The sequence below is a fragment of the Leucoraja erinacea genome, unplaced genomic scaffold, assembly GCF_028641065.1.
Source record: "Leucoraja erinacea ecotype New England unplaced genomic scaffold, Leri_hhj_1 Leri_230S, whole genome shotgun sequence".
Lineage (NCBI taxonomy): Eukaryota > Metazoa > Chordata > Chondrichthyes > Rajiformes > Rajidae > Leucoraja > Leucoraja erinaceus.
In genome coordinates, this window is record NW_026576131.1 from 1 (window position 1) to 16293 (window position 16293).

Below are 16293 nucleotides of genomic sequence, written 5' to 3' on the forward strand. Positions count from 1 at the left end.
GTAGAGTTGCTGCCTCACAGCGCCGGAGACCCGGGTGCTGTCTGTACGGAGTTTGTACGTTCTCCCCGTGACCTGCGTGGGTTTTCTCCGGGTGCTCTGGTTTCCTCCCACACTCCAAAGCCGTGCAGGTTTGTAGGTTAATTGGCTTGGTGTAAATGTAAAATTGTCCCTAGTGTGTGTAGGGTAGTGTTACTGTACGGGGATCGCTGGTCGGCGCGGACCCGGTGGGCCGAAGGGCCTGTTTCCGTGCTGTATCTCTAAACGAAAACATGATTACAATCGAGCCATTTACAATGTACAGAAGCTTGATAATGGAATAAGGTTTAGTGCAATAGACAATAGGTGCAGGAGTAGGCCATTCGGCCCCTCGAGAACTATATTCTGCACTCTGTATCTTCCCCTTTGCTCTACGTTGGATTTGTGTTTGACTTAATTATACTCATGGAGACACAAGGAACTGCATATGCCTGTTTACGAAGGAAAAATACACAGAGTGCTGGAGTAACTCAGCGGGTCAGGCAGCATCTATGGAGAACATGGATAGGTGATATTTCACAGAGTGCTGGAGTAACTCAGCAGGTCAGGCAGCATCTGTGGAGAACATGGATAGGTGATATTTCAGGTCAGGACCATTCTTCAGCATTAAATGTTGGTCTGATAGAAACATAGAAACATAGAAATTAGGTGCAGGAGTAGGCCATTCTGCCCTTCGAGCCTGCACCGCCATTCAATATGATCATGGCTGATCATCCAACTCAGTATCCCGTACCTGCCTTCTCTCCATACCCTCTGATCCCCTTGGCCACAAGGGCCACATCGAACTACCTCTTAAATATAGCCAATGAACTGGCCTCAACTACCCTCTGTGGCAGAGAGTTCCAGAGATTCACCACTCTCTGTGTGAAAAAAGTTCTCCTCATCTCGGTTCTAAAGGATTTCCCCCTTATCCTTAAGCTGTGACCCCTTGTCCTGGACTTCCCCAACATCGGGAACAATCTTCCTGCATCTAGCCTGTCCAACCCCTTAAGAATTTTGTAAGTTTCTATAAAATCCCCTCTCAATCTCCTAAATTCTAGAGAGTATAAACCAAGTCTATCCAGTCTTTCTTCATAAGACAGTCCTGACATCCCAGGAATCAGTCTGGTGAACCTTCTCTGCACTCCCTCTATGGCAATAATGTCCTTCCTCAGATTTGGAGACCAAAACTGCACGCAATACTCCAGGTGTGGTCTCACCAAGACCCTGTACATCTGCAGTAGAACCTCCCTGTGATACCACACACAGAGTCCCGAAGAACAAATTAAAATCAACGTGAAGTTACTCACCTTGCTTCATCTGCAGACGCTGGTATTCTATATCATGGGGGGAGGAGAGAAGAGAGACAGAGAGAGAGAGTCACCATCACTGAGATCCCCAAACACCGACATTCCCAGATTCCCAGAGCTCGTGCGATCCACCCTTCCCGTTCCAGCATCCCGATTCTCTGGAACACTGGGACGGCACGGTGGCGCAGTGGTAGAGTTGCTGCCTTACAGCGCCAGAGACCCGGGTTCGATCCCGACTACGGGTGCTGTCTGTGTGGAGTTTGCACGTTCTCCCCGTGACCTGCGTGGGTTTTCTCCGAGATCTTCGGTTTCCTCCCACACTCCAGAGACTTGCAGGTTTGTGGGTTAATTGTCTTGGTGAATGTAAACATTGTCCCTAGTGTGTGTAGGATAGTGTTAGTGTGCGGGGATCGCTGGTCGGCACGGATAGACCCGGTGGGCCGAAGGGCCTGATTCCGCGCTGTATCTCTAAACTTAGCTAAACTAGCAGAAGCCTTTCACTGTACCTCGCTACACGTGACAATAATCTATACTAAGCCAAGCCAAGCTGAACTAGGCTGCGGGTCAGGCAGCAGCCGAGGTGGTCGACTGACCCACCCAGTTCTGGGTCGGGACCTTGCCTAGCTTTGGGGGGTCGTGGCCAGGATGGGACCCTCCGCACTACAGGGGAGTGTGTGGGGGCAGAGGATGGATGGGGCAAGGAGAGAGAGAGAGAGAGACGGGGGGGGGGGGGGGGGGGGGGAGGGGGGACGGGGAGGTGGGTGAGGGAGGGGGGAGTTGGAAGGGGCGAGTGAGGAGGGGGGGGAGCAGGGGGGGCGGACTCGGGCCCTTCCCCTGACCCACCAGGAGGAGGCGATGATGAGAGGAGGCGTTGCCAAACTTACCGCTGCTTGTCGGCCCGCTTCTCCAGATCTGCCGGAGGAAAGGGATAGCATCGCCGTCAGCGGGGCCGAGTGGCCATGCACATCAAACGCTCGAACCCTCACCCCCCCCCCCCCCCTCCCCCAGAACAATGACCCAATATCTTCTCCCCCATCCCCCCCCTTCTACATCTCTATCTCTCTGCTCATCCCTGTTTAGACCATTGGCTTTCTTCACTGCCTACTGTACCTGCATGCTTACTTTCAGTGACCGGTGTACAAGGACCCCCCAGATCCCGTTGTATTTCCCCTTTTCCCAACTTGACACCATTCAGATAATAATCTGCCTTCCTGTTTTTGCCACCAAAGTGGATACAAGCCCAGTCGCTCCATTCGTTGAGGATATGACAGTCCCGCCATCCCGGGAATTAACCTGGTGAACCTACGCTGGGCTCCCTCAATAGCAAGAATGTCCTTCCTCAAATTAGGGGACCAAAACTGCACACAATACTCCAGGTGCTGCATGCGTCAGGGTACTGCCGGGTCCGCAGGTATGTCCCTGCAGGTCAGTGCGGGAGAGGGTCCCGTGGGTACCTACCTCGTATGTGGCGCTGCAGCCAGCGGTTCAGGAGCCCCAGTCCAACAAGCGATGCCACGACAGCCAGGAAAATGACCACAAATCCGCCCATCCACTTGGACGTCCGAGGGAAGAACTCATCTGCAGGAGGCAGAAGCGAGTCAAAGGTCAGGGGTCAGGACATCCCCTGGGGTCACGCACCCCCCCTTGTCCCCCCTCCCCCTCATCCCTTCCTCCCCCCCCACCCCTGTACCCAACTTCCCCCGCACCCCATCCATTGACTTGGCCACCACTGCTGTCTGTGGCAATGAATTCAACAGATTCACCATCCTCGGTCTGAAGAGATTCCTCCTCATCTCCTTCCTAAAGACACTTCCTTTAATTCTGAGGCTGTGACCCTCTAGTCCTAGACTCTCCCACCATTGGAAACATCCTCTCCACATCCACTCCCTCTTCTTCCCTGTCCCATCAGGCAAAATGTACAGAAGTGTGAAAACGCACACCTCCAGATTCAGAGACAGTTTCTTCCCAGCTGTTATCAGGCAACTGAATCATCCTACCACAACCAGAGAGCGGGGTCCTGACCTCCCATCTAACTCATTGGTGACCCTCGAGCTATCTTTGATCAGACTTTACTGGCTTTACCTTGCATTAAAACATTATACCCTTATCATGTATCTGTACACTGTAAATGGCTCAACTGTAATCACGTATTGTCTTTCTGCTGAGTGGTTAGCATGCAACAAAAGATTATCAATATACTTGGTACACAATAGGCAATAGGTGCAGGAGTAGGCCATTCAGCCCTTCGAGCCAGCACCACCATTTACTGTGATCATGTCCCCAATCAGTACCCCTCACTAGGGGCCTGTACAACTGCAGAAGGACCTCTTTGCTCCTATACTCCTCTTGTTTTAAAGGCCAACTTGCCATTCGCTTTCTTCACTGCCTGCTTTACCTGCATGCTTACTTTCATAGATTGATGAACAAGGACCCCCAGATCCCATTGTACTTCCCCTTTTCCCAACTTGACGCCCTTTAGATAGTAATCTGCCTTCCTGTTTTTGATACCAAAGTGGATAACCTCACATTTATCCGCATAAAACTTAATCTGCCATGCATCTGCCCACTCACCCAACCAGTCCAAGTCACCCTGCATTCTCATAGCATCCTCCTCACAGTTCACACTGCCACCCAGCTTTGTGTCATCTGCAAATTTTCTGATGTTACTTTGAATCCCTTCATCCAAATCATCAATAATCTTCCTTCCTGTTTTTGCTACCTAAGTGGATAACCTCACATTGATCCCCATGTCCGACCGTGAGCTCTGACCTGGGACGTGGAAGTCGGTGTAGACACTCTGCTTGTCGTCCGCTCCGGTTATCAGGCACTGGTAATCGCTGCCACTGTGGGCCGTCACCTCCACGATGCTCTTCACGCTGAAGAAACTCTTGGCGTTCTGCTCGCTCGTGGTTACGGGCTGCCGGGACACCTCCCCGCCATGGCGCAGCCTCCACACCACCGTGGGCTGCGGGTACCAGCGCTGAGAGTCGCACACCAGCCGCACCCCATCCTCCGTGTACTCCAGCAGGTTGACGGAGGGGAGCTCGCCCAGACCTGTGGAGACAGCACCCATGGGTGGCCTGGGTCAGGCAGCGGGGGGGAGGGAACGGAGAGGGGAATTCCTATGGGTGCCCTGGGTCAGGCTGGGAGAGGGGTACCAACCTCCCATTGGCCAGTTGGAGAGAAAAAACAGCACCCAAGGGTGGCATTAGGAAGGTTGCACGGCAGTCGGGTCTGTTTTTAAATCGCCCATGGTTCTCAAGTGGGTTTTTACACAAAATAAAACGCCGCTGAAGCAAAATTTTACGGCCAGATTTATCACTTCTGAGACTTTGTAGATACCAAAGGTATCAAGAAAAAACACAAATAATGCCTTACTGTTGATGAAATGCAGTGAGCAAACGCGATAATTCCCAATATTTTCAATCTCGACATCTGCACGGCCAATGTTCACCAAGCACTTTAGCTGTTGTTGTCCCTTCAGCTCTCGCTTCTCTTTACCTTCATTTCGCTTCACGTTTGGAATTCTAAAGTTGGGTATGTGTCTCTCGCGGTTTTTAACAGGTAGGAAAGTACGCGTTTCGTGTATTAACAACATATACCGGAAGCTGCGATGTCCTCCAGATGGATTGAGCGGCTCCGTGCGTAAAGCCCTATGACCCAGTGACCTTACCCCTATAGACAATAGGTGCAGGAGTAGGCCATTCAGCCCTTCGAGCCAGCACCGCCATTCAATGTGATCATGGCTGATCATCCCCAATCAGTACCCCGTTCCTGCTTTTTCCCCATATCTCTTGACTACTTTAGCCCTAAGAGCTAAATCTAACTCTCTCTTGAAAACATCCAGTGAATTGGCCTCCACCGCCTTCTGCGGCAGAGAATTCCACAGATTCACAACTCTGCAGGTGAAGAAGTTTTTCCCACATCTCAGTCCTAAATGGCCGACCCCTTATTCTTAACCTGATTCTAGTTTTGTAAACCAGCGCTCGCTGTCCTTCCCACCCTAGCGCGGACCCGGCAGAGTGGATCAAACGCGGACCCGGCAGAGTGGAGATCGAACGCGGACCCGGCAGAGTGGAGATCAAACGCGGACCCGGCAGAGTGGCGATCGAGCACGGGACCCGGCAGAGTGGAAATGGAGCGCGGACCTGGGGGAGATACGCTGCTCCCATCGCTCTTGGTTCACCCTACACGGTCCGCCATGTAGTTTCCTGTACACGGTCCGCCCTATTGGGTCCGCATTACGTTGCCAGCGTTGTCCCCGCTTCGCTTTATTTAAGCGTGCACACTCTTAGTTCCGTTCCCACGCGATGGACCCTACACGGTCCGCTTACAGATTCAGATACAGATACACATTGGTCAGCTTGAGTTTCACCCCGCACCAAAGAGACGGGAGGGAGGGAGGGAGGGGGGAGAGGGAGATTGGAGATGGGATGGAGGAGGGAGGGAGAGTGGAAAGAGGGACGGGGGGGGGAGGGGGGGGGGGGGATGCTGTAGATGCTGGAATATACCAGTTTTGGACAACCAGTTTGATTTCAGTATTTTTTTGCATTGTCAATAAACTTGAGATAAATGGAAGTGATAGAGAATAGGTGCAGGAGGAGGCCATTTCGGCCCTTCGAGCCAGCACTACCATTCAATGTGGTCATGGCTGATCATCCCCAATCAGTAGCCCGTTCCTGCCTTCTCCCCATATCCCCTGACTCCGCTATCTTTAAGAGCCCTATCCAGCTCTCTCTTGAAAGTATCCAGAGAACCGGCCTCCACCGCCCTCTGAGGCAGAGAATTCCACAGACTCACAACTCTCTGTGAGAAAAAGTGTTACCTCATCTCCGTTCTAAATGGTCGGCCCCTTATTCTAAAACTGTGTGGCCCCTGGTTCCGGACTCCCCCAACATTGAGAACATGTTTCCTGCCTCTAGCGTGTCCAAACCCTTAATAATCTTATATGTTTCTATAAGATTCCCTCTCATCCTTCTAAACCCCAGAGTCTACAAGCCCAGCTGCTCCATTCTCTCAGCATATGACAGTCCCGCCATCCTGTACACGTGATAGATGTGGCCCGCCATCCGCTCACAGACATGCGTCCCGGCCCCAATGCAGAACAAGGTTGCCCACCCCTGATCTAAGGAAAGACATTGAAGCAAAGACAAACAGGAATCCTTCGACACAAGCCATGCCAACCAAATGGGCACATCTAAAGTGTAACGTTGTTCTGGAGAGGAATTTTTGAAATTTTTTCGAAAACACTAAAAATAAAATAGGACCCCGACACGGAATTGATCACTCTAGGTACTTCAGAAGCATGTTCTGAGCTATCAATATTTCAAAAACGTTTATATTAAAGAGGGAGTTAGTGTGGCTAAAGGGATCAGGGGGTATGGAGAGAAGGCAGGAACAGGATACTGAGTTGGATGATCAGCCATGATCATATTGAATGGCGGTGCAGGCTCGAAGGGCCGAATGGCCTACTCCTGCACCTATTGTCTATGTTTTTATGTTTCCTTAAATATGGCCTGATAACGGCGAAAAAAACGAATACTTAAATTTTGGAAACACACATCAGTCCCTACTGTGAAGATGTGGATTACAAACATGTCCGAGACGCTACATCTTGAAAATATTAGACCCAGATCAGTTTTCCAAAACATGGACACCATTCATTGAGTTATTACAAGGATAGTATGGTGCAACACAACTTTGGATTTAAATCTAATTACGGGTTGGGTGAGGCGGGTGGGGAGGGATGAGAGGCAGGTATATCTCTGCTTTTTTGTTGTTTTATTTTTTCTCTACTCCTCTCTTCTATCTTTCTTTTACTCACTCTTTGACTAAACCACTTTGGTCATCTAGGGGTCCTAACCTTCCACATCTCACTTAGAAACATAGAAACATAGAAATTAGGTGCAGGAGTAGGCCATTCAGCCCTTCGAGCCTGCACCGCACCGCCATTCAATATGATCATGGCTGATCATCCAACTCAGTATCCCGTACCTGCCTTCTCTCCATACCCCCTGATCCCCTTAGCCACAAGGGCCACATCTAACTCCCTCTTAAATATAGCCAATGACTGTGGCCTCGACTACCCTCTGTGGCAGAGAGTTCCAGAGATTCACCACTCTCTGTGTGAAAAAAGTTCTTTTCATCTCGGTTTTTAAGGATTTCCCCCTTATCCTTAAGCTGTGACCCCGTGTTCTGGACTTCCCCAACATCGGGAGCAAAGTTCCTGCATCTAGCCTGTCCAAACCCTTAAGAATTTTGTAAGTTTCTATAAGATCCCCTCTCAATCTCCTAAATTCTAGAGAGTATAAACCAAGTCTATCCAGTCTTTCTTCATAAGGCAGTCCTGACATCCCAGGAATCAGTCTGGTGAACCTTCTCTGCACTCCCTCTATGTCAATAATGTCCTTCCTCAGATTTGGAGACCAAAACTGTACGCAATACTCCAGGTGTGGTCTCACCAAGACCCTGTACAACTGCAGTAGAACCTCCCTGCTCCTATACTCAATTCCTTTTGCTATGAAAGCTAACATACCATTTGCTTTCTTCACTGCCTGCTGCACCTGCATGCCTACTTTCAATGACTGGTGTACCATGACACCCAGGTCTCGCTGCATCTCCCTTTTTCCTAATCGGCCACCATTTAGATAATTGTCTGCTTTCCTGTTTTTGCCACCAAAATGGATAACCTCACATTTATCCACATTATACTGCATCTGCCAAACATTTGCCCACTCACCCAGCCTATCCAAGTCACCTTGCAGTCTCCTAGCATCCTCCTCACAGCTAACACTGCCCCCCAGCTTCGTGTCATCCACAAACTTGGAGATATTGCCTTCAATTCCCTCATCCAGATCATTAATATATATTGTAAATAGCTGGGGTCCCAGCACTGAGCCTTGCGGTACCCCACTAGTCACTGCTGGTCCCCCGCACCGGGCCTTGCCGTGTGCTTTATTCTCATTCTTGCTTTTTCTCCTTTCTTTTCTTCCAATTTAAAGCTAAAAAGTTAATTTTGATTTATTATTATTATTATTTTTTAAATTAGAAGCTGTGTACAAAAGTATTAACCGCGGCATATGACATAGTACGGCTCCAATTTTATTTTTTAGCTAAAGATGAGAAAGAAGAAGAGAGAAAAAGCAAGAGAGAGAAAGTGGATGTGTAAGGATAGAATCCCTAGACTACCACATTGGTGTAGCCAAAGAGTGAGTAAGTAAAATAAATAAGAAAGACGTAGAGAAATAAAAAGATAAAAACACAAAGGAAAAACAAAAAGTGTTGATATACCTGCTTCGTATCCCTCCCCACCCATCACCCAACCCGTAATTCGATTTAATTCCAAAATTATGTTGCACCATTAAAAGTTAAACTTGAAGATGTACAATAACTGTATAATTTTATCTGCCGGTGGTTCTATTTTTGTACATTTGCTTCTAATAATTTGCAGCGAGACCTGGGTGTCATGGTACACCAGTCATTGAAAGTAGGCATGCACGTGCAGCAGGCAGTGAAGAAAGGAAATGGTATGTTAGCATTCATAGCAAAAGGATTTCAGTATAGGAGCAGGGAGGTTCTACTGCAGTTGTACAGGGTCTTGGTGAGACCACACCTGGAGTATTGCGTACAGTTTTGGTCTCCTAATCTGAGGAAAGACATTCTTGCCATAGAGGGAGTACAGAGAAGGTTCACCAGACTGATTCCTGGGATGGCATGACTTTCATATGAAGAAAGACTGGATAGACTCGGCTTGTACTCGCTAGAATTTAGGAGATTGAGAGGGGATCTTATAGAAACGTACAAAATTCTTAAGGGGTTGGACAGGCTAGATGCAGGTAGATTGTTCCCGATGTTGGGGAAGTCCAGAACAAGGGGCCACAGTTTAAGGATAAGGGGGAAGTCTTTTAGGACCGAGATTATTTTTTTTTCACACACAGAGTGGTGAATTTGTGGAATTCTCAGCCACAGAGGGTAGTTGAGGCCAGTTCATTGGCTATATTTAAGAGGGAGTTAGATGTGGCCCTTGTGGCTAAAGGGATCAGGGGGTATGGAGAGAAGGCAGGTACGGGATACTGAGTTGGATGATCAGCCATGATCATATTGAATGGCTGTGCAGGCTCGAAGGGCCGAATGGTCTACTCCTGCACCTATTTTCTATGTTTCTATGAATAAACATAAAAAAAGATTAAAAAATTAAATAAAGTGTAACGTTGCGACAACTCACTCAGTACGTCCAGTTCGACGTTAGAATCGTGGTTGAGGTTGGACTCAAACTCCACGAAGCAGTTGAAGAAGCCTCGGTCCAACAGGTGGACATTCTGCAGTAACAGCGAGACGTTACCCTGGGCAAAGTTTTCGCTGAACAGGTGGGTCCTGCCCTGGAAGCTGGCGTCCTGCTGGGTATTCTCATCCTGCCCGTAGCGGTAGAGGTGAACCAGCGCTCCCTCCTTAGTCCAACGTATCTCCTTCATCTTCACCTCCAACACTGGCGTCACCTGGCATTCCAGCACCACCTGGGAACCCACCTGTACCTGGATCAGGTAGGTGGAGCAGATCACCTTGAACCCGTCTGAATGAATGAATGAATGAATGAATACGTTTATTGGCCAAGTATTCACATACAAGGAATTTGCCTTGGTGCTCCGCCCCGCAAGTAACAGCACCACATACAGTCACAGTTAAGAATGACGCATAAAACATTAAACATTAATAATAAAACATTTCAGGGAGCGCAGCGTAGGTTCACCAGGTTAATTCCCGGGATAGCGGGACTGTCATATGCTGAGAGAATGGAGCGGCTGGGCTTGTACACTCTGGAGTTTAGAAGGATGAGAGGGCATCTTATTGAATCATATAGGATTATTAAGGGTTTGGACACGCTAGAGGCAGGAAACATGTTCCCGATGTTGGGGGAGTCCAGAACCAGGGGCCACACAGTTTAAGAATAAGGGGTAAGCCATTTAGAACATAGACGAGGAAACACTTTTTCTCATAGAGAGTTGTGAGTCTGTGGAATTCTCTGCCTCAGAGGGCGGTGGAGGCCGGTTCTTTGGATACTTTCAAGAGAGAGTTAGATAGTACTCTTAAAAATAGCAGAATCAGGGGATATGGGGAGAAGGCAGGAACGGGGTACTGATTGGGGATGATCAGCCATGATCACATTGAATGGCGGTGCTGGCTCGAAGGGCCAAATGGTCTACTCCTGCACCTATTGTCTATTGTAACATTATAGTTTAAACATGTGAATTAAATAAAATACCAGAGCAAAAGGAGCTACAGATTTCTGGCTGTTGAGTAGAGCAACTACTCGTGGATAAAAGCTGTTTTTATGTCTGGCTGTGGCAGCTTTGACAATCCGGAGTCGCCTTCCAGAGGGAAGTGATTCAAAGAGTTTGTGGCCAGGGTGAGAGGGGTCAGAGATGATCTTGCCCGCTCGTTTCCTGGCCCTTCTAGTGTACAGTTCATCAATGGGGGGAAGGTTGCAGCCAATAATCTTCTCAGCTGATCGGACGATTCGCTGCAGCCTCCAGGTGTCGTGCTTGGTGGCTGAGCCAAACCAGACCATGATGGAGAAGGTGAGGACAGACTCTACGATGGCCGTGTAGAATTGGACCATCATTGCCTGTGGCAGATTGTGCTTCCTCAGCTGCCGTAGGAAGTACATCCACTGTTGGGCCTTTTTGACTTAAGGCAGCAAATTGTGAATGCAGCCCAGACCTTCACACACACAAACCAACCTCCCTTCCATTGACCCCATCTACACATCACGCTGCATCGGCAAGGCCAGCAGCATAATCAAGGACCAGTCCCACCCCGGTCACTCCCTCTTCTCCCCTCTCCCATGAGCAGTTGAGGACCCCAGATCTGAGGAAGGATGTGCCGGCTCTGGAGTGGGTCCAGAGGAGGTTTACAAGAATGATCCCAGGAATGAGTGGGTTAACCTAAGATGAGCATTTGTCAATACTGGGCCTGTACTCGCTGGAGTTTAGAAGAATGAGGGGGGACTTCATTGAATAGTGAAAGGCCTGGATAGAGTGGATGTGGAGAGGATGTTTCCACTAGTGGGAGAGTCACAACCTCAGAATTAAAGGACGTTCCTTTAGGAGGTGGTGAGGAGGAATTTATTTACTCAGAGGGTGGTGAATCTGTGGGATTCTTTGCCACAGAAGGCTGTGGAGGCCACATGTCAGTGGATAATTTAAGGCAGAGATAGATAGATTGTTGATTTGTATGGGTGTCAGTGGTTATGGGGAGAACGCATTTGTCACCTGTCCTAATCAAGAACCTGTCGATTTCTGTTTTGAAAATAGACAATAGACAACAGGTGCAGGAGGAGACCATTCGGCCCTTCGAGCCAGCACCGCCATTCAATGTGATCATGGCTGATCATCCACAATCAGTACCCCGTTCCTGCCTTCACCCCATATCCCCTGACTCCGCTATCTTTAAGAGCCCTATCTAGCTCTCTCTTGAAAGCATCCAGAGAACCGGCCTCCACCGCCCTCTGAGGCAGAGAATTCCACAGACTCACCACTCTCTGTGTGAAAAAGTGTTTCCTCGTCTCCGTTCTAAATTGCTTACCCCTTATTCTTAAACGGTGTGGCCCCTGGTTCTGGACTCCCCCAACATCGGCAAAATGTCTCCTGCCTCTAGCGTGTCCAAACCATTAACAGACTTATATTAACCATCTCCCTTCTAAACTCCAGAGTGTACAAGCCCGGCTGCTCCATTCTCTCAGCATATGACAGTCCCGCCATCCCGGGAATTAACCTTGTAAACCTACGCTGCACTCCCTCAATAGCAAGAATGTCCTTCCTCAAATTAGGGGACCAAAACTGTACACAAGACTCCAGGAATGAAGACGCCTCCCCAATTTCCCCATTGGGGAAGAAATGGGCGGAGGGTAGACTGGGGGGGGAGGAAGATGGAGGCAGGAAGTGAAGGGGTGTTGGGTGATGGAGAAGGGGTGGGTTGATGGGGAGGGATCTGTGGTGGGGGGGGTTAAAGAGGGGGCAAGGGGAGGGTGAAGGGGAGGAGGGGAATTGGGGATCAGGAGGTGTGGGGGTTGGTGACTTTGACGAGGAACTGCCCAACACGTTTGACGGCCAGTCTGAAGAAGAGTCTCGTCCTGAAACTTCACCTATCCATGTTCTCCACAGATGCTCCCTGACCCGCTGAGTTACTCCAGCACTCTGTGAAAACGTCACCTATCCATGTTCTCCACAGATGCTGCCTGACCCGCTGAGTTACTCCAGCACTCTGTGAAACGTCACCTATCCATGTTCTCTCACAGATGCTGTTCTCCCTGACCTGCTGAGTTACTCCAGCACTCTGTGAAACGTCACCTATCCATGTTCTCCACAGATGCTGCCTGACCCGCTGAGTTACTCCAGCACTCTGTGAAACGTCACCTATCCATGTTCTCCACAGATGCTGCCCGACCCACTGAGTTACTCCAGCATCTTGTGTCTACATTCAGTGTAAACCGGTCTCTGCAGATGCGGCAATCAAATACCCCTCACCCCAGCCGTGCCACACGCGTGTGACCGGGGAACACAGGTGACCCTGGGTGACTCACCTGTCGCGTGCCAGGTGAAGCCGGCTAGAAGGACAAGCAGGAACCACCAGGTGGCCATGGGCTGGCTCACGTACACCGCTCTGGCACTCCGGCACAACGCACCATCTGGAATAGACAATAGACAATACACAATAGACAATAGACAATACACAATAGACAATAGACAATACACAATAGACAATACACAATAGACAATACACAATAGACAATAGACAATACACAATAGACAATACACAATAGACAATACACAATAGACAATAGGTGCAGGAGGAGGCCATTCGGCCCTTCGAGCCAGCACCGCCATTCAATGTGATCATGGCTGATCGTCCCCAATCAGTACCCCGTTCCTGCCTTCTCCCCATATCCCCTGACTCCACTATATTTAAGAGCCCTATCTAGCTCTCTCTTGAAAGTATCCAGAGAACTGGCCTCCACCGCATTCTGAGGCAGAGAATTCCACAGACTCACAACTCTCTGTGTGAAAAAGTGTTTCCTCGTCTCCGTTCTAAATGGCTTACCCCATATTCTTAAACTGTGTGTGGCCCCTGGTTCTGGACTCCCCCAACATCGGGAACATGTTTCTTGCATCTAGCGTGTCCAAACCCTTAATAATCTTATATGTTACAATGTGATACCCTCTCATCCTCCTAAACTCCAGAGTGTACAAGCCCAGCTGCTCCATTCTCTCACCATATGACAGTCCCGCCCTCCCGGGAATTAACCTGGTGAACCTACACTGCACTCCCTCAATAGCAAGAATGTCCTTCCTCAAATTAGGGGATCAAAATTGCACACAATACTCCAGGTGTGGTCTCACTAGGGCCCTGCACAAGTGCAGAAGGACCTCTTTGCTCCTATACTCAACTCCTCTTGTTATGAAGGCCAACATGTAATTTGCTTTCTTCACTGCCTGCTGTACCTGCATGCTTACTTTCATAGACTGATGAACAAGGACCCCCAGATCCCGTTGAACTTCCCCTTTTCCCAACTTGACGTCATTTAGATAGTAATCTGCCTTCTTGTACTTGCCACCAAAGTGGATAACCTCACATTTATCCACATTAAACTGCATCTGCCCACTCACCCAACTTGTCCAAGTCACCCTGCATCCTCATAGCATCCTCCTCACAGTTCACACTGCCACCCAGCTTTGTGTCATCTGTAATTTTGCTAATGTTACTTTGAATCCCTTCATTGATGTATATTGTAAATAGCTGCAGTCCCAGCACTGAGCCTTGTGGTACCCCACTAGTCACTGCTGGTCCCAGCACTGAGCCTTGCGGTACCCCACTAGTCACTGCTGGTCCCAGCACCGAGCCTTGCGGTACCCCACTAGTCACTGCTGGTCCCAGCACCGAGCCTTGCGGTACCCCACTAGTCACTGCTGGTCCCAGCACCGAGCCTTGCGGTACCCCACTAGTCATTGCTGGTCCCAGCACCGAGCCTTGCGGTACCCCACTAGTCACTGCTGGTCCCAGCACCGAGCCTTGCGGTACCCCACTAGTCACTGCTGGTCCCAGCACCGAGCCTTGCGGTACCCCACTAGTCACTGCTGGTCCCAGCACCGAGCCTTGCGGTACCCCACTAGTCACTGCTGGTCCCAGCACTGAGCCTTGCGGTACCCCACTAGTCATTGCTGGTCCCAGCAGGCCTTGCGGCACCCAAATGCAGAGGTTGGCACCCATCGCAGGCCAACCTGCTCACCCCCAGCTGCCCTGAACCCCTGTCCCCACCTCCACCGAACCCCCACTATTCACCCCAGACCCAACCACCCCTCATCCCAATCGCCACGTGCCTTGAATCCCAGTCCCCACCCCCTCCAACCCCCAGTCCCCACCCCCACCCTGAACCCCAGTCCCCCACCCTAGGGTGCTACCCATCCCCCCACCCAGGGTGCTACCCATCCCACCCTAGGGTGCTAACGCATCCCACCCTAGGGTGCTAACGCATCCCACCCTAGGGTGCTAACCCATCCCACCCTAGGGTGCTAACCCATCCCACCCTAGGGTGCATCCCACCCTAGGGTGCTAACCATCCCACCATAAGGTGCTACCCACCCCTCCCCCTCCAGTCCCATAGAGTCTCTTGCCCAGAGTAAGGGGAATCGAGGACCAGAGGACACAGGTTCAAGGTGAAAGGGGAGAGATTGAATCAGAACCCAAGGTGGTAACTTTTCCCACACTTGGGTAAGGGGCTGGACCAGAGGGGGGGGGGGGGGGGGGAGCTGCGGGGAAGGGGGGGGGGGGGGGGGGTGACATAGCCACAGACATGGACTATCGCAATATCTAAAAGAGGTTTACACAGGTACATGTTAAATTGAGTGAAATGGTATCGTCGCTTTGAACTCAAGTTTCACTGTTCCTTAGTTGGTTTAAGTGACAATGAACTTGAACTTGGCTAGGACAGGTTTAGAGGGATCTGGGTCAAACGCGGGCAGGTGGGACTAGTGTAGATGGGGCGTGGTGGTCGGGGTGGGCAGGTGGGACTAGTGTAGATGGGGCGTGATGGTCGGGGTGGGCAGGCGAGTTGGGGCCGAAGGGCCTGCGATCCACGCATCCACGTGTAATTGCAGACTGAGACGGGAGGGGGGAACCGCACCTGTCTGGGCGTTGGCGGAGAGGCCGTTTCCTTGGTTATCGTGTGGTGAACGGGATTGGGAGGGGGAATGGGACAGATCTGTCAGTGTCCACGGCCCCTCTCACCCCCCACCCCGGCCCGCCACTCACCCCCAAGTCGAGCTCCCATCGCCGTCGCCCCTCTCTCTCCCTATCTCTGTCCCCCCTCTCCCTCGCGATTTCTCGCCGTCTTTAGTTTCACTTTGTAAGCGCCGCCTTAAAGGGGATGGTTCAGATCAAAGATCATATAGCAGAGCTCTGCTATAGGATCTTTGGTTCAGATATATATATATAGAGATAGAGAGAGAGAGAGTGGGGGAAGAGAGAGTGAGGGGGGGGGGGGGGGGGGGGGAGGGGGGGGGTGGGGGGGTGGGGGGTGGGGGGGGGGGGGGGGGGGTGGGGGGGGGGGGGGGGGGGGGGGGGGGGAGAGGGAGAGAGAGGGACAGACAGAGAGAGAGAGATAGAGAGAGAAAGAAAGAGAACAAAGAGAGGGAGACAGAAAGGGGGAATGAGAGAGAGAGAGAAAGAGAGAGAGAGAAATGAGAGAAACAGAGAGAGAGAGAGAGAGAGAAATGAAGAAACAGAGAGAGACGGAGAAAGACAGAGAGGCGGAGAAAGAAGAGAGAGACAGAAAGAGAGAGAGACAGAGAGAGGTGACGTTTCACAGAGTGCTGGAGTAACTCAGCGGGTCAGGCAGCATCTGGATAGTTGACTATCCCGCTGAGTTACTCCAGCACTCTGTGAAACGTCACCTATCCATGTTCTCCACCAGAGA

At 50.5% G+C, this 16293-nt stretch overlaps 1 protein-coding gene across 1 annotated transcript; it reads right to left on the bottom strand.

The window, feature by feature from the left end:
* Positions 1-2209: 2209 nt before the first annotated feature.
* LOC129716412 (V-set domain-containing T-cell activation inhibitor 1-like) lies at positions 2210-15760 on the bottom strand (the record flags this gene model as incomplete). The annotated part of the gene is made up of 6 exons (XM_055666285.1): positions 15630-15760; positions 12904-13008; positions 9550-9894; positions 4095-4379; positions 2784-2903; positions 2210-2237 (listed from the first exon to the last, which is right to left on the bottom strand). Coding segments are annotated over exons 1-6 (902 nt in total), but the record flags the coding sequence as incomplete, so codon positions are not given.
* Between the last annotated feature and the right edge of the window lie 533 nt (positions 15761-16293).